At 41.7% G+C, this 25,902-nt stretch overlaps 1 protein-coding gene across 3 annotated transcripts in view; it reads right to left on the bottom strand.

Annotated features, from left to right (window-relative positions):
• The window catches only part of LOC138246588 (ly6/PLAUR domain-containing protein 3-like), a 119,272-nt gene that overhangs the window by 65,812 nt on the left and 27,558 nt on the right, over nucleotides 1-25,902 (bottom strand). For all 3 annotated transcript variants that reach the window (XM_069201281.1, XM_069201282.1, XM_069201280.1), the window contains exon 2: nucleotides 4,897-5,028. In XM_069201281.1, coding sequence (XP_069057382.1) covers nucleotides 4,897-5,028 — 132 coding nt within the window. The remainder of the gene's footprint in view (nucleotides 1-4,896; nucleotides 5,029-25,902) is intronic.

Below are 25,902 nucleotides of genomic sequence, written 5' to 3'. Positions count from 1 at the left end.
AAAAATATGGCGGACACCAATGGAAACAACTCTGATACAAGAAGGGAATTGGCCCACCTTGGCACTTACCTTCAGACTTAGATGAAATTTCAACAAAAAATATATGAGAAGGTAGAATTTCAGCGAGGCAAGGCTGTAGGTAGTGTCCTAGGAGGCGGCGTCATCGCTGGGGAGCCACTGGATGAAGTTGTGGTGAAGATTTCCATGTTCGGACTGAAAGCCTGATTTACATATTGGGTGGAGGGGTTACTCTGTCACAAAGGTGACTGATATCCGTCAGCCAAAATATAAAACCCATTATATTCAATGGGGTTTACATTTTGGCAGACGGGATATCCGTCACTGCTGTGACTGAGTAACCCCTCTGTCAATATCTAAATCAGGCCCTTAATCTCTTTTTTGGAAGTCGAACACCTCCAGCAGGATGAAGCTTAAAGGTGTGCCCAATAAGGGCTCCACAAGGACAAATACCCCTTCTGTGAAGAACTGCTGAACAAGATTTGCCTCTATGGGCAAGAACACAGCAGAGGTTGCCACTGAGTCAGGCCGACTGACTATGCACCTTATGCGAATAGATGTGGAGGATAGCTCTGGTATTCTCTCATTTCTCAGAGCAGTTTTTAGCTAAACAGTTTCTAAGTCCCCTGTGTTTTAGTAATCTGGACACCTTTGCCACTACTTTCAAGGGTCGAGGACTGGAGGGACACCACTAGGAGGGCTGGACTAACTCGGTCTATGTCCAGGTGCACGGTCAAGCTAGAGGGAGCCTTTTTTGTCCCTGAGGCTCTGATCAACATGTTAGCCAACTAGCCTTGGAGTCACTCTGGTAGTTCTAGGTTCAAGCAGTGGAACGTGGCTCAAGCAGCATGGTGGGCCTTTGATGGTTCAAGACAGGCTTCAGGCAGCAGAGCAGACCTTCCGGGCATAGAAAAGCAGTCCTCTGAAGTACACAGTAGACCACATTAGCAGGCTGTCCTCTGAGAGTCCTTCCACAGATCCACAAAGTTAACTTATGTGTGGGTCTGAGGGTCTTATTCGTATACCTTCTTTGAAGTAGAGGTTTCTAGAGAATTCCCTTTAAAGTGCTTGGAGTTTCTTGCCCTGCCTGCCCAGGTTCCATGATGGCTGTAGGCATAGCATATTGCTGTCAACTCCTTTGTGTGAATGCAGGGCACAGCCTACTGAGTTGCAAATGGGGCTGTACCCAGCTCCATCCCCACATCCTGTCAGTGATGGCCCATCCAGGAACACCTAATCCTTCTATTGTGTGGCTGTCTGGGAGGAACATATAAAGTCCAACTGCCAACTACATTCAGTCATGTGACCCAGGAACAGGGTGCATGCACCAAATAGGGCAGAAAAATGCCAACTTTCTAAAAGTGGCATTTTCAAAATTGTAAATTAACGTCTGACTTTATCATTCAGGATAATGTTAAATTACAGCTTCTCAGATACCAAACACGAAATTCTTACCTGCTCCCAGTCAAACATTAGCACTTATTCAATGTAATAAGCAATCAAGTTTTATCCTATGGGAGAGCTAGGCATCACAGTACTGAAAAACAAACTTAGGAGTTTTTCACTACTATGACATGTTAACCGTAAAAGTACATGTCCAACCTTTAATGCCAAGACACATTGGCAGTTTAAACTTGTTCACAAGCTGCAATAGCGGGCCTGGGGCATGTTTTAAGTAGCTACTTAAGCGGGTGTCATTCAGTAGCATTTAATTTAAAGGCCCTGGGTATAAGATATACTACTTTAATAAGGACTTAGAAAAAAATGACATATGCCAATCGAGTGCAAGCCAATTGTATCATGCTTTAGAGAGAGAGCAGAAGCATGTTAGCACTAGCTAGCAGTGGTAAAGTGCACAGTCCTCGAGCCAACGTAAACAAATTCAGACAAATAGGAGGGATGACCAGTGCTAAAGTGCAAGTGCTCCCTATGTGAAATTGTATGTGTAATTGGCTTTTTCTCTGATTGGAATATCTGATTTACCAGTAAGTCCCTAGTAAAGTGCACTAGAGGTGCCTAGTGCCTGTTATGCAAATGCTACAAGTGAGCCTGCAGCACTGATTGTGCCACCCACATGAGTAGCCCTGTAAACATTACTGAGACCTGCCACTGCAGTGTCTGTGGGTGCAGTTTTAAACTGCCAATTCAACTTGGCAAGTGGGAAAACTTAACTTTCCATACATGTTAGTCACTCCTAAGGTAGGCCCTAGGTAGGCCCATGGGCAGAGTGCAGTGTATGTCAAAGGTGGGACATGTACTGGTATGTTTAGCATGTCTTAACATTGAATTACTGCCAAATGTGGTTCCCACTGTTGCAAGGTCTATCTCTCTCGTAGGTTAACATGGGGGCTACCTTTAAATATCCTTAAAATGTAGTTTCCCTTTGAGAGCAGATAGAAATCTGAAATTTGGGGTCTCTGAACTCACAATTTAAAAATACATCTGTCAGTGAAGTTGTTTTTTAGATTGTTAGTTTGAAAATGCCATTTTTAGAAAGTATGCATTTTGTCGGCTTAAACCATTCTGTGACTCTGCCTGTTTGTGGATTCCCTGTCTGGGTCAAACTGACAGTTGGGCTGTTTGTGAAACTCCTCTAGACAGTAACACAATGGGAGCTGGAATGTAACCTGCATATCCTGATGGGCCATCTGAGCTAGAGTGGAGGGAGGAGTATTCACTCACACCTGAATTGGCTGTGCCTGCCCTCACACAATGTAGTCTCCAACCCTCTGGTGTGTGTCTGGGGCATGGGCTGGGCAAGTCTGGATCCTGTAAACAACAGAGACTCCCCTTTGAAGTTTGCCTACTTTAAAGGCAGAAAGGGGGATAAGTATTGGACCCAAAATCCCAGACTTTAGATCACTTCTGGAACCAAGAGGAACCTCTCCCAAAGAGAAGAGCTGAAAAGCTGAGGAGAAGTGCTGCCCCTGCCTGTGACTGTGCTTTGTTGGGCTATCCTGGAGTTGATGCTTCTACCTGTCAAAGGGGACAAAGACTGGACTTTTTTGTGCTTTCCTGCTTGAGAAGAATCTCCAAGGGCTTAAACTGAGCTTGCCTCCTGTTTTGAAGTCTCAAGGCCATCAAAGACTTCCCCTGCCAGGACCTGGATTCTCTGCTGAGACTCCTGCCCTGCCAAGTGGTGCCCCATCTATTCTTTTAAAACTTCATATCCAGACTTGTGTATGTTGGATTTTTGTCATTTTGGTCTTGTTTGATTTAGATAAATATTGCCTATTACTGTATTACTGTGTGTGTTGATACAAATACTTTACACATTGCTTCTGGGTTAAGCCTTTCTGCTCATGCCAAGCTACAAAGGGGGCGAGTGGGGGTTAATCAGGTGTGTTTCTCCTTTGTCCTGACTGGAGTGAGGGTCCTTACTTGGACAGCGGGTAACCCAACTGCCAACCAAAGACCCCATTTCTAACATTGACATACCTTAATCCACTCTCCCACAAACTGAGGTGCTTGGTTGTGATGCATCTGAACATAGATGATGCAGTCTTGGACATGTCTCCACTAGAGAACTTTTCTTGCAGTATTAAATAATTGATATTCCCTAGACCTTCTAGTGATCTGAAGTCAGCATTGTGGGTGCTCTGTTAATGGTTTAATCAGGAGTCCCGGAGTGAAGCATACCATAAGTCAAGCCCTGAGCTGATTGTTATTTCCATTGCTAAGGATTTGTAAGCGGTTGAGAGCCATGGTAACAACGGCCCTACTTTAATGTAGTTTTCTACTACAGTGCCTATGTCTTAGCCAAAGATCCTATTGAAATGCTGATTGACAGCTAGATTTTTTACTTTAATAGAAATAGTCATCTAATGACCAAATGCTCTTTGTAAAAAAATGGAAGATAACCTTGTTCTTTCTTTAGTGTCAAATGAAAATGCCCTCAGTTATTAGACTACAGACCCAGAGGAGTTTTCTTTTCATCCACATTCGACTTCCCTCACAACTTCTGTAGATATCTTATTGAGCAATCACCCTTAGAATACTTAATGAAGGGAATTGTTAATGATGCTAAATAGTGGGTCCAAATGTATGTCTAAAACTACATGTAAAAGTGGAGACCCAACTGAAACTTTTTTTGTGATAGAACCAAACCTAGCTGGCTTTTTAGATCTATGGAAAAGGAAGTACTTTAACCACTTCCTAGAGTATGGATAGTTTTGAGCAATGCCTGTCTCTCGAATTTTACCCATCACCGAAGTTGTGTGATGGTTGTGAAATTTGATAACATTGATGGATCCAGTAATTTAGCTGAGTATGAACGCTCCAAAGGAGGCCAATATGGTGGGAGGCATTGGGCATCCATCACAGACGCAAGTTTACACGCACCAGATGTCTGGTAAGAAAAAGCCATTCTTTACTCTGATGGTTCACATGGGAAGGCTTTTCATTGGACTGATGTGTACATCAATTGCCTGTTAAGGGAGTTGATGTAACAACATCCTAAGATCATAAGAGGCTGCCATAACGACCTTTGGGGTAGGAATAGCTTTTAATGGGAAAATAGATTAAATGTAAAGCTGCTACCAAACCCCTCAAAAATAGATCTATTTGAAGTATTAAATACAGTTAAATCAAGATATGGATAGCTTACACCCAACACATGGGATAACAGAATATTACTTATGTACACTACTTATGTAAGATGTTGGTATTGTTGAGACCATCACTGTAAAGAAAATAAAGAGTGAAGTGGAGACATTATGAGAAACCATACTAAACAGTCCATTCTTCCATATCTTTCAGCACTGGTTTTGTTGAGGGCATTATTTCTGGGCCTAACCTCTCAGAAACAAGAGTCAGAGGCCCTCTCCTGCTTTACTACATAGCAAAAAGTCTAACTCGAAATTTGTTGCAGTTACCTACCTATGATTATAATAGCAAAGGACTCCAAACAGACATTTTGCGGTGGGGTACACTCTTCTATCTTGATGCGGTCTGTAGCACATCCTCCATCACCCACATCCCTGCAGGAGTAGCAACGCAGACTAGCAACCCCTGAATGAAAAGAAAATGTGAGAATCACTCTTTGTGTACAGTCATTGTATTCAGTGCTGTAGCGGTTATAAAGGAGAGAAACACCTCCCAAGAACTCTGACCACTAAAGACAACCTCCTGTGAACAGTGTATCCCTCAGTGGAGAACCACCACCTGTGAAGAAGGCATGTGTTAATATAAAAAGAACAACCCTCTCTGATCATTGTGTGCCCCTTCTGTGAACCGGGCTCGACTAGTCGGAAAATAACTCCTATTGATCAATGCGCGTCTAGTGTTCATATGGAGGACATACAAGTAAGTTAAATGTGACAATTATTGATATGCCAGTTCTAACAAGTTTAGAGAGGACAGCACACGTACTTTACCACCGGATAGCAGGAGTAAAGTGTACAGAGTCCTATGGCTGGCAAAAACAGGTTCAGAAAAAGAAAGAAAGAATCTAGGGGAATACCAAACAAAGATGGTAATTTCCAACATAATATATACACTGTATAGTTAAGGTTCAGTCATACTTTTCACTAAAAAGCATGTTTTGATTTTGCTTTTAACTCTGTGTTCAAAAATGGTGTCCATCTAATTATTGTGGCAGCTAAGTATTGGCATTCCACGTTTTCTGTAAATTCACCTAAGGAAACAAGATAAATGACAGAAAACATTTGAGTTCCCATTTTATATCTCATAGGAAATTTTACTCACTTCTACAGCCCAAACAGTTGAATGGAGGACCAATCTCAGCTTAAAAGTAGAACTTTACTCAGAAGATGATCCTTTATTTATTTGGTGTAAATCCATTCAGTAGTTTTATAGCTCTTTGTGTTTCAAAATTTTGTGAGTGGGATTTAAAAGGTAACATTTTTATATGAGTATGCTGTTTTAACTTGGGAGTCATGACTTGCAAGTTTTGTCAATCACATTTTACATGTAATAATTATAATAATAATAATAAGTGACTGGCTGGATAAGAATTGTATATGGACTTTTTTCGGACATCTTGAAACTCATATCTTTTCTGATTCAAAATGTTGGCACTGGGGGAAAACATTAAAGAAGCACGTTATTCTGAAATGTAGCTAGAAATGGTAGAAATGTGTCTCTGTAACAACATCTTTCTATTTGACCATCAAGTTTACAAGCAAATACGTGGGACAGCTATGGGAATTTCTCTTTCCCCAATTATGCCAACCTTACCATGGGCTGGTGGTAAAGGGAGTATGCATGGCAAGAGAACCATCAAGAATATCTCAATAAAGTAATCTTATGGTTGCGATACATTGATGATTTATTCATAATCTAGGATGGAACAAAAGATTAATTTGGTACTTATTTTGAATTGTTGAATCATAGTGGATATGGATTAAACTTCACATATAACTCAAGTGATGATCAAATAGACTTTCTTGACATTGAGCTCTATGTAGAAGACAATCAGCTCTAATAGCATCTTGCATGGAACAAGCTTTCATCCAAAATGTTGGACTTTTGCTTATGCAGGGTCATCCCCAGACTTTTTTGCCTCCTGCCTCCTATCTTTTTCTGACATGTTGCTGTTGGCTTTTCAACTCTGAGCACTTTACCACTGCTAACCAGTGCTAAAGTGCATATGCTCTCCTGTTTAAATTGTATGTAAGTGGTTTATCCATGATTGGCATATTTGATTTACTAGTAAGTCCCTAGTAAGGTGCACTAGAGGTGCCAGGGCCTGTAAATCAAATACTACTAGTGGGCCTGCAGCACTGGTTGTGCCACCCACATAAGTAGTTCTGTAATCATGTCTCAGACCTGCCACTGCAGTGTCTGTATGTGTATTTTTACACTGTAAATTCGACTTGGCAAGTGTACCCACTTGCCAGGCCTAAACCTTCCCTTTTCTTACATGTAAGGCACCCCTAAGGTAGGCCCTAGGTAGCCCCAAGGGCAGGGTGCAGTGTATGGATAAGGTAGGACATATAGTAATGTGGTTTATATGTCCTAACAGTGAAATACTGCCAATTTCGTTTTCACTGTTGCAAGGTCTGTCTCTCTCATAGGATAATATGGGGGCTACCTTTAAATATGATTAAAGTGTAGATTCCCCTAGAGAGTAGATGGACATGTGGAGTTTGGGATCCCTGAACTCACAATTTAAAAATACATCTTTTAGTAAAGTTGATTTTGAGATTGTGAGTTTGGAAATGCCACTTTTAGAAAGTGAGCATTTTCTTGCTTAAACCATTCTGTGACTCTGCCTTGTTTGTGGATTCCCTGTCTGGGTCAGTTTGACAGTTGGGTTGTTTTTCACCTCACACCAGACAGTGACAAAATGGGAGCTGGGGTGTGATCTGCATTTCCTGATTAGCCATCTCTGCTAGGAGGGAGGGGTGGAGTGGTCACTCTCATCTGAAAGGACTGTGCCTGCCTCTGACAATGCTGTCTCCAGCCCCCTGGTGTGTGTCTGAGGCCTTGCCTGGGCAAGGCAGGATTTCACAAGAAGGTGTGAGTCCCCTTTGAAGGAAGGTGACTTCAAAGACTAAAATGGGTATAAGAAGGGCACCCAAACCTACAAACTTCAGAAACACTTCTGGAATCAAGGGGAACCTCTGCCTGGAGAAGAGCTGATCGCTGAGGAACAAGTGCTGCCCTGCCTGTGACTGTGCTTTGTGGAGCTTTCCTGCAGTGCTGCTTCTGCCAGAGTAAGAGGGCAAAGACTGGACTTTGTGTGCCTTCCATCTTGAAGAAGAAATCTCCAAGGGCTTGATGTAGAGCTTGCCTCCTGTTATTGAAGTCTCAGGGATAGCAAAGACTTCTTCCTGCCAGCACCTGGAGTCTCTGGAGAGACCCCTACTCTGCTCTGTGGTGCCCTTCCAGTTCCTGGGACCCTGAAAGGAGAGGCTGGCAGCCTAAGGACAAAAATACACGCACCGAGCACCGTGCGGAGAAAAGATCGACGCGAATCCGATCGCGGCTGAGAAAACGACGCGACGCCGGCTCCGCAGCTGAGAAACGACGCCGCTGGAAACGCGACCGGAGAATCGACGCCCGGAGCAGGAGAAACGACGCGCAGCATCGCTGACGAAGGCTGAGAGATCGCAACCAGCGCCGCGGGACTTCGGACCGTCGCGTGGCTGGCTTTTTCGACGCGCCTCGCCGAGCCGAGCTGTTTTCGACGCATATACCCGTGCAGGGTTATTTTCGACGCACACCGCCCGTGCGGGGTTATTTTTGCCGCAAACCAGGTACATTTTCACGCTAGCAGCGCTAGTGTGGTGTTACAACTACCTAAAGACTCTTTTTATTTTAAACCTTTAAAAAAATCATAACTTGACTTGTGTATGTTGGATTTTTGTCGTTTTGGTCTTGTTTTGTCTAGATAAATATTTCCTATTTTTTCTAAACTGGTGTTGTGTCATTTTGTAGTGTTTTCACTAAGTTACTGTGTGTGTTGGTACAAATACTTTACGCCCAGCACTCTGAGGTTAAGCCTACTGCTCTGCCAAGCTACCAAGGGGGTAAGCAGGGGTTAGCTGAGGGTGATTCTCTTTTATCCTAACTAGAGTGAGGGTCCTTGCTTGAACAGGGGGTAACCTGACTGTCAACCAAAGACCCCATTTCTAACATTGGTGACCAGCGGTCGGGATTTGGACTTGTATTTGTACTTGACATACAGTAATTAAGTGTACACTACTGTTTTGATCTCAGACCACTACGTGACCACATACTACTTGTCTTGTGATTCTGCTTTTTGTTCTCTGATGTCCTCCTGGAAGTATTGATGATATTTTTGGACTTTGTTTTTTTTGGTTGTGAAGCCTTTGCAGAAATGGAAGTCAATTTCTGGCACCTATCTATGTATAAAAAGTGGCAGCTTAAAGCATTCTGCATGGAAAGGGGACTGGCTGTGAACAAGGAATCCAGAAGGGAGGATCTTGAGTCAGCCCTGTTTCAGGATGAATTGAAACGTTGTCAGGCAACACCACCAAATGAGTCTGAGGAGGATAACTACTCTGAGGAGGAGGACTACTCCAAAGAGGAGGGCAGTGGCCCTGAGGAGGGAACAGAAAGAGATGATAGGCTCCTAGCTCGAATCCGGAGTCTGGAAGAGCTTAAGAGGGCCGAGGAGAAGAGGGCCTTAGTCCTGGCAGAAAGGAGGAGGGACTTAGAGATTAAAAAAATGATTTATGCTTACGAGCTTAAATTGAAAGAGCTGGAAGTCATGAGGGCTGAGTCCAGCTGGAATGGTGGCAGCAACAATTGTATATCCAGTGATGCTGCAGAAGTGCACATGCCCAGAGAGGTGGTGCCCTACTTGAAGGAGGGAGTTAACACACGCCAGGAGGTTCAGGGGTATGAGGTAGCTCCAGTGATGCACAGGGTCCCTGAGGTGGATTGGGGAACTGGCATGGGGAATCATATTCCTACTGGTGGGAGGGACACTCTACTGACTCTAGTTGAGAGTGACAGGGAGAGGGGTTCCCCCCAGGTAGAAGTCCTGGTTATGGAGTGTGAAGACATCCCAGAAGAGTGTGGGTTGAGTGTCAGGGACAGTCAGGTACTGTCTCACCAGTCTCAGGAGGGTGATGTGGGGTGCTTTGTCAAAGCAGAGTCACTGGATGGTTGGGTGAAGGGTACTTTGGTTAATTCATGTGAGGGGCTGAGTGATGTAATTGCTGGAGAGCATATGTCTAGTCCTTATTTTCCAGAGCTATGCCAACACCAGGTGGAGTGTGAGTTCTCTGACCCCAGGGAGCTTACAATGGAGGTAGACTTCTGGGTGAGTACCAGAGAGTCTGAAGAGGCATTTGGGGGTGCTCCTGAGAGGAGTGGTCTAGGTAGTTCCCAACCAGGTGAGGTAGGGAAGGATTGTAGTGTCCCAGGTAGGTCCCAGTGTAGTGGGATGGGTGAGGGACCCCATGTCCAGTCTCAGAGGAGAGGGAATGGGGATGGGTTGAGGCCCAAGGTGCCCGAGATCCGGTCCCAGGTCCTGGAGGGTTCCCTGCGGGAACCCCAGGAGGGGAGCCTAGCCTGTACCATAGGGCCATCTGTTGAGGGAGACCCCACAGTGTCAGGAGAACTTGGGGGGGCGGCTGTAGCCAGCGTCCCACCAGTTCTGGTGTCTGGCAGTACCACTCCTAGTGAGGGGTTGCAGAAGTCCAGACAGAGGGTTGAGAGGGGGTTGCGGACCCCAGTGGAGAACCTGGAGGGTCAGGGGTCAGCTCTGAGTGCAGAGCCCCCCAGGAATGACCTTGGTGAGACCATTTCTGGGCTGGGGGGAATCCAGACTCTGTCAGATGGGCAGAGGTCAGGAGACCTGCGCCAGCCAGACTCTTGTATGGCCCTTGGGGAAAGTGTTTCCCTTGTGGGGGGTAGGTGTGCCCCCCAGGAAGTCCTGGTGCGCCAGGCAATGATTCAACCGCAGGATGGTGACTCTGGGTTGGATGATCAGGTTCAGGGGGTAAACTCTGACCTGATGGGGAGTACGTGTGCTCCCAAGGAAGTCCTGGTGCGCCAGGCAGTGGTTCAACCGCAGGGTAGTGACTCTGGGTTGGATTGCCAGATTCGGGGGGTAAGCTCTGATCTGGTAGGGGGTAGGTGTGCTCCCCTGGAAGTCCTGGTGTGCCAGGCAATGGTTCAACCGCAGGGTGGTGACTCTGGGTTGAATGATCAGGTTCAGGGGGTAAACTCTGACCTGATGGGGGGTAAATGTGCTCCCAAGGAAGTCCTGGTGTGCCAGGCAGTGGTTCAACCGCAGGGTGGTGACCCTGGGTTGGATGACCAGGTTCAGAGGGTAAACTCTGACCTGGTAGGGGGTAGGTATGCCCCCCAGGAAGTCCTGGGTTGCCAGGCAGTGATCCAGTCTGTGGGTACAGACCCTGGATTGGGAGGCCAGGTTAAGGGTGTCCCCCCTGACCTGGAGGAAGGGGCTACTGCTAACAGTACCCCTACCATGTTGTCTTCTGGGGGGGCCGCTCCTAGTTGGGTGGTTCAGGACCCCAGAAGAGAGGGCAGGGGGAGGGAAGCCTCACCCCTGGCCCTGGTCCAACCTGAAGGTACAGACCCCAGGTTGGAGGATCAGTTGCAGGTTAACATCCCTGCACTGATGGAAGAATTGTGCAGGACTGCTTCTACAAGCACCCTGACAGTTTTGGACTCTGGGGGTGCCGCTTCTGCAGGGAGGGTACAGAGCCCCAGAGGGGAGGACCAGGGTCAGGTTGTCATCCCTGACCTGGTGGAAGAGAGAGTGGTCAAAGGGTGCCAGGCACCTGGGGCTACCACCCCCCACTCTCCACAGTCACAGTGGTTAGAGAGGCCTGAGGTCGGGCTCTCATCCCTGACAGTTGTCTGGGGCCACTGTGGCTTGCTGTCCTGGTGGACAGAGTTGCCCCTGGGGGGGGGAGGACGAGAGTCACACCCCGGGGGTGGAGTGGGCAACACCACTGTGTTGGCCCTGGTGGTACTATCTGCCCATTGCAATTCATCTGTGAGCAAAGTAAAGTTAGGTGCTGCACAGATGGTGTCTGTAGATGTGGAGAAGGGTTCCCCATGGGTTAGCTTAGTGGGCCCTGAGAGTATGGACAGAGGGATCCAACTGGAGTCAGGAAGGCGTAGAACTGGAACATGCCCCTGCTGTTGTGGGCCTGGGTCCCTGTTCTATCGCCCCAATCAGGGAAGTACATCAAGGTATTGATTGTTCTCCCCTGGCTTTAGGCTGGTAGGGGGTTGTGTTGGACTTTTGCTTATGCAGGGTCATCCCCAGACTTTTTTGCCTCCTGCCTCCTATCTTTTTCTGACATGTTGCTGTTGGCTTTTCAACTCTGAGCACTTTACCACTGCTAACCAGTGCTAAAGTGCATATGCTCTCCTGTTTAAATTGTATGTAAGTGGTTTATCCATGATTGGCATATTTGATTTACTAGTAAGTCCCTAGTAAGGTGCACTAGAGGTGCCAGGGCCTGTAAATCAAATACTACTAGTGGGCCTGCAGCACTGGTTGTGCCACCCACATAAGTAGTTCTGTAATCATGTCTCAGACCTGCCACTGCAGTGTCTGTATGTGTATTTTTACACTGTAAATTCGACTTGGCAAGTGTACCCACTTGCCAGGCCTAAACCTTCCCTTTTCTTACATGTAAGGCACCCCTAAGGTAGGCCCTAGGTAGCCCCAAGGGCAGGGTGCAGTGTATGGATAAGGTAGGACATATAGTAATGTGGTTTATATGTCCTAACAGTGAAATACTGCCAATTTCGTTTTCACTGTTGCAAGGTCTGTCTCTCTCATAGGATAATATGGGGGCTACCTTTAAATATGATTAAAGTGTAGATTCCCCTAGAGAGTAGATGGACATGTGGAGTTTGGGATCCCTGAACTCACAATTTAAAAATACATCTTTTAGTAAAGTTGATTTTGAGATTGTGAGTTTGGAAATGCCACTTTTAGAAAGTGAGCATTTTCTTGCTTAAACCATTCTGTGACTCTGCCTTGTTTGTGGATTCCCTGTCTGGGTCAGTTTGACAGTTGGGTTGTTTTTCACCTCACACCAGACAGTGACACAATGGGAGCTGGGGTGTGATCTGCATTTCCTGATTAGCCATCTCTGCTAGGAGGGAGGGGTGGAGTGGTCACTCTCATCTGAAAGGACTGTGCCTGCCTCTGACAATGCTGTCTCCAGCCCCCTGGTGTGTGTCTGAGGCCTTGCCTGGGCAAGGCAGGATTTCACAAGAAGGTGTGAGTCCCCTTTGAAGGAAGGTGACTTCAAAGACTAAAATGGGTATAAGAAGGGCACCCAAACCTACAAACTTCAGAAACACTTCTGGAATCAAGGGGAACCTCTGCCTGGAGAAGAGCTGATCGCTGAGGAACAAGTGCTGCCCTGCCTGTGACTGTGCTTTGTGGAGCTTTCCTGCAGTGCTGCTTCTGCCAGAGTAAGAGGGCAAAGACTGGACTTTGTGTGCCTTCCATCTTGAAGAAGAAATCTCCAAGGGCTTGATGTAGAGCTTGCCTCCTGTTATTGAAGTCTCAGGGATAGCAAAGACTTCTTCCTGCCAGCACCTGGAGTCTCTGGAGAGACCCCTACTCTGCTCTGTGGTGCCCTTCCAGTTCCTGGGACCCTGAAAGGAGAGGCTGGCAGCCTAAGGACAAAAATACACGCACCGAGCACCGTGCGGAGAAAAGATCGACGCGAATCCGATCGCGGCTGAGAAAACGACGCGACGCCGGCTCCGCAGCTGAGAAACGACGCCGCTGGAAACGCGACCGGAGAATCGACGCCCGGAGCAGGAGAAACGACGCGCAGCATCGCTGACGAAGGCTGAGAGATCGCAACCAGCGCCGCGGGACTTCGGACCGTCGCGTGGCTGGCTTTTTCGACGCGCCTCGCCGAGCCGAGCTGTTTTCGACGCATATACCCGTGCAGGGTTATTTTCGACGCACACCGCCCGTGCGGGGTTATTTTTGCCGCAAACCAGGTACTTTTTCACGCTAGCAGCGCTAGTGTGGTGTTACAACTACCTAAAGACTCTTTTTATTTTAAACCTTTAAAAAAATCATAACTTGACTTGTGTATGTTGGATTTTTGTCGTTTTGGTCTTGTTTTGTCTAGATAAATATTTCCTATTTTTTCTAAACTGGTGTTGTGTCATTTTGTAGTGTTTTCACTAAGTTACTGTGTGTGTTGGTACAAATACTTTACGCCCAGCACTCTGAGGTTAAGCCTACTGCTCTGCCAAGCTACCAAGGGGGTAAGCAGGGGTTAGCTGAGGGTGATTCTCTTTTATCCTAACTAGAGTGAGGGTCCTTGCTTGAACAGGGGGTAACCTGACTGTCAACCAAAGACCCCATTTCTAACACAAAACCATTGCTAAAAAGTATTCCTTTTGGAGAATTTTTACCACCCGACGCAATTGTTCAAATGATTAGGAGAAGGAAGTTCAATTTGTAGTTGTTAAGCAAAGATTCATTCGTAGAGGTAATCTACCAACACATATTGAATTGGGTGCCACACTGACCAAATCCAAAACTCTGCAGCAAGTTTTGGTAGAAAAGCCATTGCAAGCCATTGAAGACCACAATAGCAGTCCACGCCTTATAGTTAGTTATAATAAAAAAAAAGCAAAGACATCATAAATATTTTCAAAAAACACTGGAAAGTATTAAAAACTGATCAGGATATTGCTACAATTGTGGGTTTGAGGCCCCTGGTAACTTATAGAAAGTTACGTTGACTCAAAGACATGCTGGTGAAAAAACACTATGTAGCGCCTAGCAAAACTAATTGGCTGAACAAAGAAATGGTTGGCTTCTACAAATGCAACAAATGCAAAGTCTGCCGAATAGCTAGAAATGTGAAAACTTTTACAGACCATAATGGAAAAGAAAGACACATTACACAAATAATTATTTACAACAGTCAATGTGTGGTATACTTGATTGTATGTGAAGCAGCTTATGGTACATAGGTAGCACTATTTGTCCCCTTAAAAAAAAGGATACTTGAACATGTTAGCGCCATACAGCATAGAGATCTCTGTTAGGCGGTTGCAAAACATTATGTAACGGGACATACTAATGACTGGAAAAGCATTAGGTTCTTTGGTCTAATGATGATAAAGCAAGATGAACGACGTGGAGATAGGACTCTTAAATTAGGAGAATTAGAAAGTAAATACATTATACAATTGTGTACGAAGATACCTGGCGGACTGAATGATGATGAGGAGCTATTTATTCACTTGATTGACTCATAGTTCAAAAAAAGTTTGAACAAATTGTCTGGTGATTACCTTTTAGTACACATGGCAATATTCATAGGAAATATATGAAAATGATCGTTAGTGAATATGAAAAATTATAAGTATGAAAAGATATGCTAATAATATTAATTGAAATGAACGAATATTCATAAAGAATGATGTAACTTAGATGTGATAACTACTTTTTATTATTGAATAATATTATCAAGGTTTCAATAACTGACAGCTATCAAAATACGTTTATAGCACCAAGTTCTAATGTATGAATGATATTCACTCCTGCTCATTTTTCACCTCTAATGAAATTTTGAAGTTATCTAGCACTAAGCTTAACTGTTTGATAATTACACTTTTGTTCAATTCATATAATTTGCATTATATATGTATGGATATATATATATATATATATATATATATATATATATATATATATATATATATATATATATATATATATATACAACCTTGTCATGTTAGGCTAAATAAAAACATTCATTTTAGCATTACAATGAAATCATACATTGATTTGTATATATTTTTTTCTATTTATTTAGATTTTTGTTTTTTACTACGTTATCCAGAATGCCTCAGTGGCAGCATGGATTAATCATATATATGTGGAAAGGGAAAGGGGACTCACTACCGTGGACAGGACTTTAGAATAGCTGAAACGCGTTGGTGGCTGTGCAACTTAATTAAAGACTGTGAATTTGGACTTTGTGGAGTGCTGTGAATCTTTTCATTGTATTTTATATTTACAAGGACAGTCTCCTTCGCACAAGCACAGGCAGATGAGTGTGCACTCGAGCAACTGACCGCTTTGTGTGTGTGTGTATATATATATATATATATATATATATAAATATATATATATATATATATATATATATATATATATATATAAAACCCAGCTTCTTCCACCTCTCGGGATTGGTGCAGGTCACGGTTGCAGCCATTCTTGTAAAACTGAAAGTATGCCATTCCTCCTAGGCATCAAAAAGACCCCACTCCAAAGTTCTTAGATGCAAAAATAAATTTAATGGGGACACGTTTCGATCAAACGATCTTCTTCACAGACATATACATATATTCCCTGAAAAAAAAGGTTACAGGGACGATATAGTTAGGCTCATATTTTAAACACACAAAACCTTAGAAATTCGCCAGTTATAGTTAGAGTTATCTCAGCTGACTATAACTCAATCTCTAATGTATCCATACCTCGTTCCCTCGCCATGCACTAGTAATTACCCACAAATTATGGCACTTATGACATCTTTGTTTGCATCATTGATAATATCTATGTAATATTTGCAGTAAAAGTTTTGACAAAAAAACTGTGCATGATAGGCGCGCAAGTTGTAGTTACCTTAGGGCATGAGTTATAGTTAGTTGAGATAACTCTAACTATAACTGGCGAATTTCTAAGTTTTTGTACGTTTAAAATGTGAGCCTAACTATAATGTCCCTTTTACTATGGGTTTTTTAATTCAATTTGCCTGTGGCCAACCCCTATATTCTTACACCATGCACAGCCTTCACCCATGTGCACCGGAGGTCGCCTGCAAGACCTGGCCTGCAGCCAGCCCTGCAACCAACCTCCCTAACCACCCAACCCCATGCTGCGCATTGCCCTTTCGCCGTACATGTTGGGAGTTGTCTGTGGCCTCTCTGGGTGTAAGAATAGGTATGAGAGGGCGTATCTGGGGATGAGAGTGGGTGTCAGATTGCCTGTCTGGGTGTGAGAGTGCATACATCAGTGTTTTAGTGGGTATATCAGTGGGTGGGTGAGTCTGTGAGTGGGTGAATGAGGGTGTCAATGGGTCTGTGAGTGAGTGTGTGGCAGTCTGAGTGGGTGTGTGAGTGGGTGCGTAGCTGTCTGAGTGGTTCTGAGTGGGTGCCTGAGGGTCTCACTAGGGCTCTGCGGGAGTGCATTAGGGTCTGGCTGGGTCTGTGAGTGGGCGAGTGAGTGTCTGAGTGGGTCTGTGAGTGGGTGCGTGAGTGTCTGAGTGGGTCTGTGAGCGGGGTTGTGAGTGTCTGAGTGGGTCTGTGAGTGGGTGCAAAAGTTAGGCTTTGATGTCTAATAGAATGAGATATTTACATCTAAATTAAAACAAAAAAAGTATATTTTTTAAAAATTATTTAAATACAATTATTTTTTTAAAATGGTAATGAATATGGCTGGGCTCGAACCCCCAGTGAGCTACAGGTCTTCTTTATGTTTTTTTTTGTAGTCCTTTATGGTCTTTCTAGGACCACCAGGGAGACCTCAAGGGCCCCCTGGCGGTTCCTCCCAATTTATTTATTTGTTTTTTTTGTTTCTCCAAATTTTTATTAAAAAAAAAGTGGAAATGAGTCCAGCTGGCCTCAAATCACCATAGCTCAGTGTCCTATGGAGGTTTTTTTGTTTTGTTTTTTTTTCCTAACCCTTTATAGGCTTTCATATTATGTATTTAAAAGAAAAAAAAATCAAAAGCCTTTTACGGGCTATCTGGCACCGCAGGGGAAGCCTTAAGGGCACCTCCGCCTTCCCTACATATATTTTTAATGAAATAATTTATTTTTATTTTTTATATTTAAATTTTTTTAAACAAATAAAACACCCTTTACGGGCTACCTGGCACTGCGGGGAAAGCCTTACAGCTTCCCCCGCAGTGCTAATGCTTCAGGAAGCATGGAGCTGTTTTGACATAAAAAAAATTAAAGCTCCGTGGAGGTGGTGGGTCCCAGAGTGTCCTATAAAAAAAACAAGCGCAGGAGTCCACACTTGTTCTTTTTCTTCCTCTTCTTGCCGCAAATTAGCAAATCTTGCCTGGCTCCTTTTATTTTATTTTTACTTTTTTTCTGGGGCTCAAGCCGAGTCCCAGGATGCCTGCCAACACTACCTAGTTTGAAGTATTGGCAGCCAATCAGAGCTGTTCATTTCCGTGCACAAGCTGGTCTTCATTTGTGAATACTTTGTGGCCAAAGATATACAAATTAGAATTTCCCTAAATTTCTCAAAAACTACTGAACGGATTTACTCCAAATAAGCAAAAGCGTGATCTGCGCACCAATAGCTATCTTTCTGCCATGTTTGGTATAAATCCGTCCAGTGGTTTGGCCTATAGTTGTGTCTAAAGAATCCTATGGAAATTAACATGGGAAACACAACATTGTTTGAGCCCCCTTTTTCTCAGCCCCTGCTTGATGTATCACCCCAAAACTTTCCATGAGCAACAAGAATCACTGCAACACTTTTGTTGGAAAATTACGTGAAGATTCGTCTAACGGTCTCAAAGATATAGGTAAGTCAAAAAAATGCTTTTCCTACGGAATCAGGGTCCGAACTATATATATATATATATATATATATATATAGAAACACTTAACTTCGGCAATTCCCTTGCCGCTCCTAATCGCCAATGGTGCCTGGATAAGACGCGCGCCACCACGTCTGACATACAAACACAACCTTATTTTTTAATAAGGCAACCGGCACTCCGTGAATGTGCAGATCTAAGGTTTAATACAAACAAACAGGAACGCGTTTCGGCGTCTCCGCCTTTCTCAACCTGTGTGGGCCGCCATTTTTGCCCCATTTAAATACAAGTGCATTTCTTAAAGCAACAAAGTAACAAAAATACTGATAGTTAAACATATAATATTCACAACATCCATCATTACGCCTAATTGCAAAAACATGTATAAATGCATATATAAATAAATGCCTATGAATTTTACCTCCTATTTTACATGTTATGTCTATGAAAACCTTGTTCTTATCCAAAAACGAATCTAATCTAAGTAGTAAATAGAAGCAAATATGTAGGCAAAGATAACAAAAAGAAATTGAATTGAAACTCTCATACTAGTTATTAACTAAGCATAATTCAAAGATTAATTGCATACCTTAATCAACGATTTACCAACAACAAAAACAAAGTTATACTATACTATGTAACCATGGAAAAATCTTAGAAGAATCGTTAAACATGTTGGAAACACATATAAATACTGCAACGACCATGATATAACACAATAGCAATAACTATGTACTTAAACCTGTGGAATATTATGGTACCATTGTTTTCACGACAGTAAAGAAAATATTATTAATTTTTAATTTTTAATTTTAAATTTTTATGAATGGTACCATATGTCTCATGCAGAATTTTTTTTTTGTGTGTATCAACAGACAGAACATGTGACTAAAAAGGCCTAAATGAAAGAATATACTGAATAAGGAACCCACTTAGTTCAAATGAATATATAATTCTTCACTAGAGTTTAATCCTACTGGATCTCTGGAATCAAGTGTCAAAATATATCTGGATTCCAACTTTCTCAGGTTTTTCTCTCTGTCCCCTCCACGTACATCTTTTTTTATTCCGTCAATTACACTATATTTGATACTTTCCATTCGTCCTGCATGGAACTCATGTACATGTCTAGCAACAGGGTATGAATCGTCTTTGTTGGTTATCACCCTCAAATGTTGGAGTATTCTTTTGTGCACTTGGAGTTTAGTACTGCCAACATATATCTTGGGACAACTGCATTTTAAAATGTAAATGACATATTCACTCCTGCAGTCGTATCTGCCTTTTATGGAGTGAATAGTTCTGTCTCCATGCTGGATACTCTTAATGTTTTCACCATTTTTACATGCTTTACATTTGGCACATTTAAAAAATCCATTTTGCGATTGAAGCCAGCTACTTTGCATAGTCTTCCCCTGTCTCACATCGCTTTTCACAAGGACATTTCTCATTGACGTCCCTTTTCTATATGTTATTGTAGGCCTATTTTTCAAATTAGTGCCTATCACAGGATCACTTTTTAGCATGTGCCAATGTTTCTGTAAAATCTTTCTGATGGATTCATGAGCCCTATTAAATGTGGTTATGTATCTAACATTAGCAGTATCATCATGTGTATTGCTATTTTTCTTTCCACCTTTACTGCTTTGTTCTGAAGCAAATAGCAACTGATCTCTGGACCTGGATTTGACTCTAACTGCACTGTGTTGTAATAACTCACTGGAGTATCCTCTCTGTTTTAATCTGTCAATCATGTTGTCTTGTACTTTTAAATAATCACTTTCTTTACTGCAAATTCTCTTGGCTCTCAAAAATTCTCCAAAAGGAATGTTATTCTTCAGAGGTTGAGGATGGTGACTTTTAGCATGCAGGATGCTGTTCCCTGCTGTGGCTTTCCTAAACAATGTTGTCTCAATTTTGTTATTTTCAATGAATACTCTGATGTCTAAGAATTCAATCTCATGGTTGTCAATTTTCCCAGTGAATTTCAAATTACAATGATTAATATTTATTTCTTTGATAAAATTGCTAGCAGTACCTCGATCACCCTTCCAAATTATGAAAATATCATCGATATATCTGAGCCACAGAACGATGTTATCATTCTATTTATCTAGCGGGAAGTTGTTAAGTATCTGTTCTTCCCACCACCCCATGAATATGTTGGCATAACTTGGAGCAAAGCATGTTCCCATTGCTGTACCGCATACCTGCTCAAATATCTCATTATTGAAGAAAAACATGTTATGTTGTAGACACCATCTTATCATTTGGCTCAGCATTTTGCTATGGTGGTAAAAACTGATTGATCTCATTTTCAAAAAATATTCTACTGCCTGGATTCCCAATTCATGTGGGATACTTGTATATAATGCTGTAACATCAAGTGTCATCAACAAGTATTCATTGTCCCAGCCAACATCAAAAATCCTCCTCAGAAAATCACCACTATCTCGCAGATAGGAAGATAGATTTCTAACTAGTGGCTCTAAAAACTTGTCTATGTATTGTGATACGGTTTCAAACAAACTTCCTTTAATGGACACTATAGGTCGCCCAGGGGTTTGTGTACATCTTTGTGGATCTTCGGTATCAGGTAAAATACAGGTAACTTGGGAAAGTCTACTTTCAGAAAACTGTATTCTTGTTGACTGATGAGACCTTTGTCACGCCATTGTATCAATTCTGAATCAAATTGTATTTTAACACTCTCAACGTGATCAAGGTCAATCCTTCTATAACATTTGTTGTCATTCAATTGTTTGTATGCTTCATCCATGTATTGTTTTGTTGACCAGATCACTATATTCCCTCCTTTATCGGAGCCTCTTACTACAATGTCTGGGTTATTGGAAAGTTTATCTAATGTTTTATAAAATCCACCCTTTTTGTTGTTGAATGCACTCCAAGTTCTGGCTCTCAAAATTTTCAATTCTTTAGTCACAGTCTCTGAAAATTGGTCAATCATATCTCCACTGGGTGATGGGACAGTTTTTGACTTTGGTTTCAGACCTGATGCTCCATCTTTGTTAAGACAGATTCCTTCTGATTCCAATCTGTCTAACATCTGTTCTTCATTAATTTCACCCATTGTGCTATCTTCCAATTCCCAAAGTTCTCCCATTAGTGACACATCCTCAATTGTTAGATTATGACTGATTAGTCTTTGTGTGTTATAACTGATTTCTTCTGTACACTCCCCTTGTGTTGTTACTTTTTTACACTTCGCTTGATGGATTTTTGACAATTTTAATTTACGTATAAACAGAAACAAGTCTATACGGCTTTGCACATAATCAAAATCACTGGGTTGGCAGTACGAAAGGCCTAACGATAAATTAACTTTGTCCTCCTGGTCCAATTGTATGTCTGATAGATTAACCACAGTTTTATTGTCAGTTAGTACCGTTTGCTGCTGCGAGTCATCTTGCTTCCCTCGTCGCTGTGGTTTTCTTTTGCCCCCTCGTCTTTTCTGCCTCTGCCTCTTCCTCTTATTCGAGTTCCTCCTCTCCATGGTCTGTGATTTGTTCTCCGATCCTTCCTTAAAAAATCAAACTCTTCTTGTAATGTGGTGTGTGACTTTGTTCTTGATGTTTCTTCAAAATCTGTATCAGAACTCTCACTCATGCCTACATTGGATGTCCTTCGTGCAGTGCTTTGAATTTGGCTTGCTGATTCCTTCACTTTCAATTGTCTCCAATAATCAAATTTCCTCGCAAATGTGTAAATTTGTCCCGTCTCATAATCAAATGCGTCTCTGTTGAATTTCCGTGATTTCTTGGAAATGATCTCTTCCTCAATCTTGCTCAATCGCTTTTCCATGGCATTACTCAAAGATTCAACTAACTTTTTATCCGAAAAAGCTTCAATTCGCTCAGTAACACTATTGATTTGTTCTATAACTGTCTCTCTCTCGATTTGTGCATACTTGATTAATATTCTCATCATTCCTGCAGAGCTTGCAGCATTGTGAGCTGCCCATTCCTTTAGAAGATCAGGATTTGAGTCATCATAATTAGGCATAATAAAAATTCTTAAGCCCCTGGGTACTCTATCCACTTCCAAGTACTTATTAAGAGACTCACATTCCCACCATTTGTTAGTTCTTTCTTTTTCAATTTTTCTAGTTCTTTAAATGCCCCATAAATGTCTGTGCTTGCTGCTGGGGAGTCCCCCCTGGTTAATTGATCATTCCCATTGTTAGTACATTTAGCAAAGGCTAATTCTGCTCTTAATTTTCTGTTTTCATAGACATTTGTGGTTTTGTTAGCCATTATTTTGTGTGTATATGTAATATGAATGTCTATATCCAAAAAATACCTTTCGATCCTCAAATAAATTACTTATACTCTAATGTTGATCACAGAGCCGTACATCGCTTTTATGCACAAAGGCGCATCACACTGAATGCATGATGACAAAAAATCTTCGCATTAGGCAAAAAATATATATTATGGGGCTACTCTCGTCTTTATGTAGGTTTCTCTTGAAAACGGACATGCCACGCTCATTTCATAATGACTAAAACATTCGCGTTTTCCAAAAAGTCTTTTTATGACTTCTCATATCTTTAGAAAATCTGTTGTTAATGTGCGCCTGGGTATAATGTTGCCAATCCCTTGTGAACACCACCGGTCCGTACTCCAATCTACACACTATTCCATGGTTAAATAAGCTTTGAAGTCCGTCTGAAAACAGTACTTTGTTTATATTGAAAAATAATTATGCTGCGTTCAGTTCGTGATAACTCAAAAGTTCGTGTTTCCCCAACACTGTTATACGGCTTTTCGTGTCTTTGAATAGTCTGTTTTCCCAAATGAACATAGATACATTGTTGCCGATCCTTTGTAAACACTTGTACCAATATCGTTTTCTTTCAGCATTCACGCGCCATGTAAAATGCAGATAACTCCTGATCTCTTCTCGGCGCTTGGCTCCGTTTTGAAGGAAATATTTATGAAACTAAACGAGAACCTTTTGCTTACCGTACAACTCGACTGTCGACTCCGGTGTCCTCCGACTCCGCGTAGACTGTCGGGAACGGTATGAAGGTCTCTCTCAGTAAAAATCCATTACGGGGGCAGCGAGGTTAATTTAGAAACACTTAACTTCGGCAATTCCCTTGCCGCTCCTAATCGCCAATGGTGCCTGGATAAGACGCGCGCCACCACGTCTGACATACAAACACAACCTTATTTTTTAATAAGGCAACCGGCACTCCGTGAATGTGCAGATCTAAGGTTTAATACAAACAAACAGGAACGCGTTTCGGCGTCTCCGCCTTTCTCAACCTGTGTGGGCCGCCATTTTTGCCCCATTTAAATACAAGTGCATTTCTTAAAGCAACAAAGTAACAAAAATACTGATAGTTAAACATATAATATTCACAACATCCATCATTACGCCTAATTGCAAAAACATGTATAAATGCATATATAAATAAATGCCTATGAATTTTACCTCCTATTTTACATGTTATGTCTATGAAAACCTTGTTCTTATCCAAAAACGAATCTAATCTAAGTAGTAAATAGAAGCAAATATGTAGGCAAAGATAACAAAAAGAAATTGAATTGAAACTCTCATACTAGTTATTAACTAAGCATAATTCAAAGATTAATTGCATACCTTAATCAACGATTTACCAACAACAAAAACAAAGTTATACTATACTATGTAACCATGGAAAAATCTTAGAAGAATCGTTAAACATGTTGGAAACACATATAAATACTGCAACGACCATGATATGACACAATAGCAATAACTATGTACTTAAACCTGTGGAATATTATGGTACCATTGTTTTCATGACAGTAAAGAAAATATTATTAATTTTTAATTTTAAATTTTTAATTTTTATGAATGGTACCATATGTCTCATGCAGAATTTTTTTTTTGTGTGTATCAACAGACAGAATTTGTGACTAAAAAGGCCTAAATGAAAGAATATACTGAATAAGGAACCCACTTAGTTCAAATGAATATATAATTCTTCACTAGAGTTTAATCCTACTGGCTCTCTAGAATCAAGTGTCAAAATATATCTGGATTCCAACTTTTTCAGGTTTTTCTCCCTGTCCCCTCCACGTACATCTTTTTTTATTCCGTCAATTACACTATATTTGATACTTTCCATTCGTCCTGCATGGAACTCATGTACATGTCTAGCAACAGGGTATGAATCGTCTTTGTTGGTTATCACCCTCAAATGTTGGAGTATTCTTTTGTGCACTTGGAGTTTAGTACTACCAACATATATCTTGGGACAACTGCATTTTAAAATGTAAATGACATATTCACTCCTGCAGTCGTATCTGCCTTTTATGGTGTGAATAGTTCTGTCTCCTTGCTGGATACTCTTAATGTTTTCACCATTTTTACATGCTTTACATTTGGCACATTTAAAAAATCCATTTTGCGATTGAAGCCAGCTACTTTGCATAGTCTTCCCCTGTCTCACATCGCTTTTCACAAGGACATTTCTCATTGACGTCCCTTTTCTATATGTTATTGTAGGCCTATTTTTCAAATTAGTGCCTATCACAGGATCACTTTTTAGCATGTGCCAATGTTTCTGTAAAATCTTTCTGATGGATTCATGAGCCCTATTAAACGTGGTTATGTATCTAACATTAGCAGTATCATCATGTGTATTGCTATTTTTCTTTCCACCTTTACTGCTTTGTTCTGAAGCAAATAGCAACTGATCTCTGGACCTGGATTTGACTCTAACTGCACTGTGTTGTAATAACTCACTGGAGTATCCTCTCTGTTTTAATCTGTCAATCATGTTGTCTTGTACTTTTAAATAATCACTTTCTTTACTGCAAATTCTCTTGGCTCTCAAAAATTCTCCAAAAGGAATGTTATTCTTCAGAGGTTGAGGATGGTGACTTTTAGCATGCAGGATGCTGTTCCCTGCTGTGGCTTTCCTAAACAATGTTGTCTCAATTTTGTTATTTTCAATGAATACTCTGATGTCTAAGAATTCAATCTCATGGTTGTCAATTTTCCGCGTGAATTTCAAATTACAATGATTAATATTTATTTCTTTGATAAAATTGCTAGCAGTACCTCGATCACCCTTCCAAATTATGAAAATATCATCGATATATCTGAGCCACAGAACGATGTTATCATTCCATTTATCTAGCGGGAAGTTGTTAAGTATCTGTTCTTCCCACCACCCCATGAATAAGTTGGCATAACTTGGAGCAAAGCATGTTCCCATTGCTGTACCGCATACCTGCTCAAATATCTCATTATTGAAGAAAAACATGTTATGTTGTAGACACCATCTTATCATTTGGCTCAGCATTTTGCTATGGTGGTAAAAACTGATTGATCTCATTTTCAAAAAATATTCTACTGCCTGGATTCTCAATTCATGTGGGATACTTGTATATAATGCTGTAACATCAAGTGTCATCAACAAGTATTCATTGTCCCAGCCAACATCAAAAATCCTCCTCAGAAAATCACCACTATCTCGCAGATAGGAAGATAGATTTCTAACTAGTGGCTGTAAAAACTTGTCTATGTATTGTGATACGGTTTCAAACAAACTTCCTTTAATGGACACTATAGGTCGCCCAGGGGGTTTGTGTACATCTTTGTGGATCTTCGGTATCAGGTAAAATACAGGTAACTTGGGAAAGTCTACTTTCAGAAAACTGTATTCTTGTTGACTGATGAGACCTTTGTCACGCCATTGTATCAATTCTGAATCAAATTGTATTTGAACACTCTCAACGTGATCAAGGTCAATCCTTCTATAACATTTGTTGTCATTCAATTGTTTGTATGCTTCATCCATGTATTGTTTTGTTGACCAGATCACTATATT

This window comes from Pleurodeles waltl, chromosome 7 (genome assembly GCF_031143425.1).
Source record: "Pleurodeles waltl isolate 20211129_DDA chromosome 7, aPleWal1.hap1.20221129, whole genome shotgun sequence".
In the NCBI taxonomy this organism is placed as follows: Eukaryota; Metazoa; Chordata; class Amphibia; order Caudata; family Salamandridae; genus Pleurodeles; species Pleurodeles waltl.
Note: the sequence above shows the minus strand (reverse complement) of the source record. Positions and strands in the feature narration are given on the sequence as shown.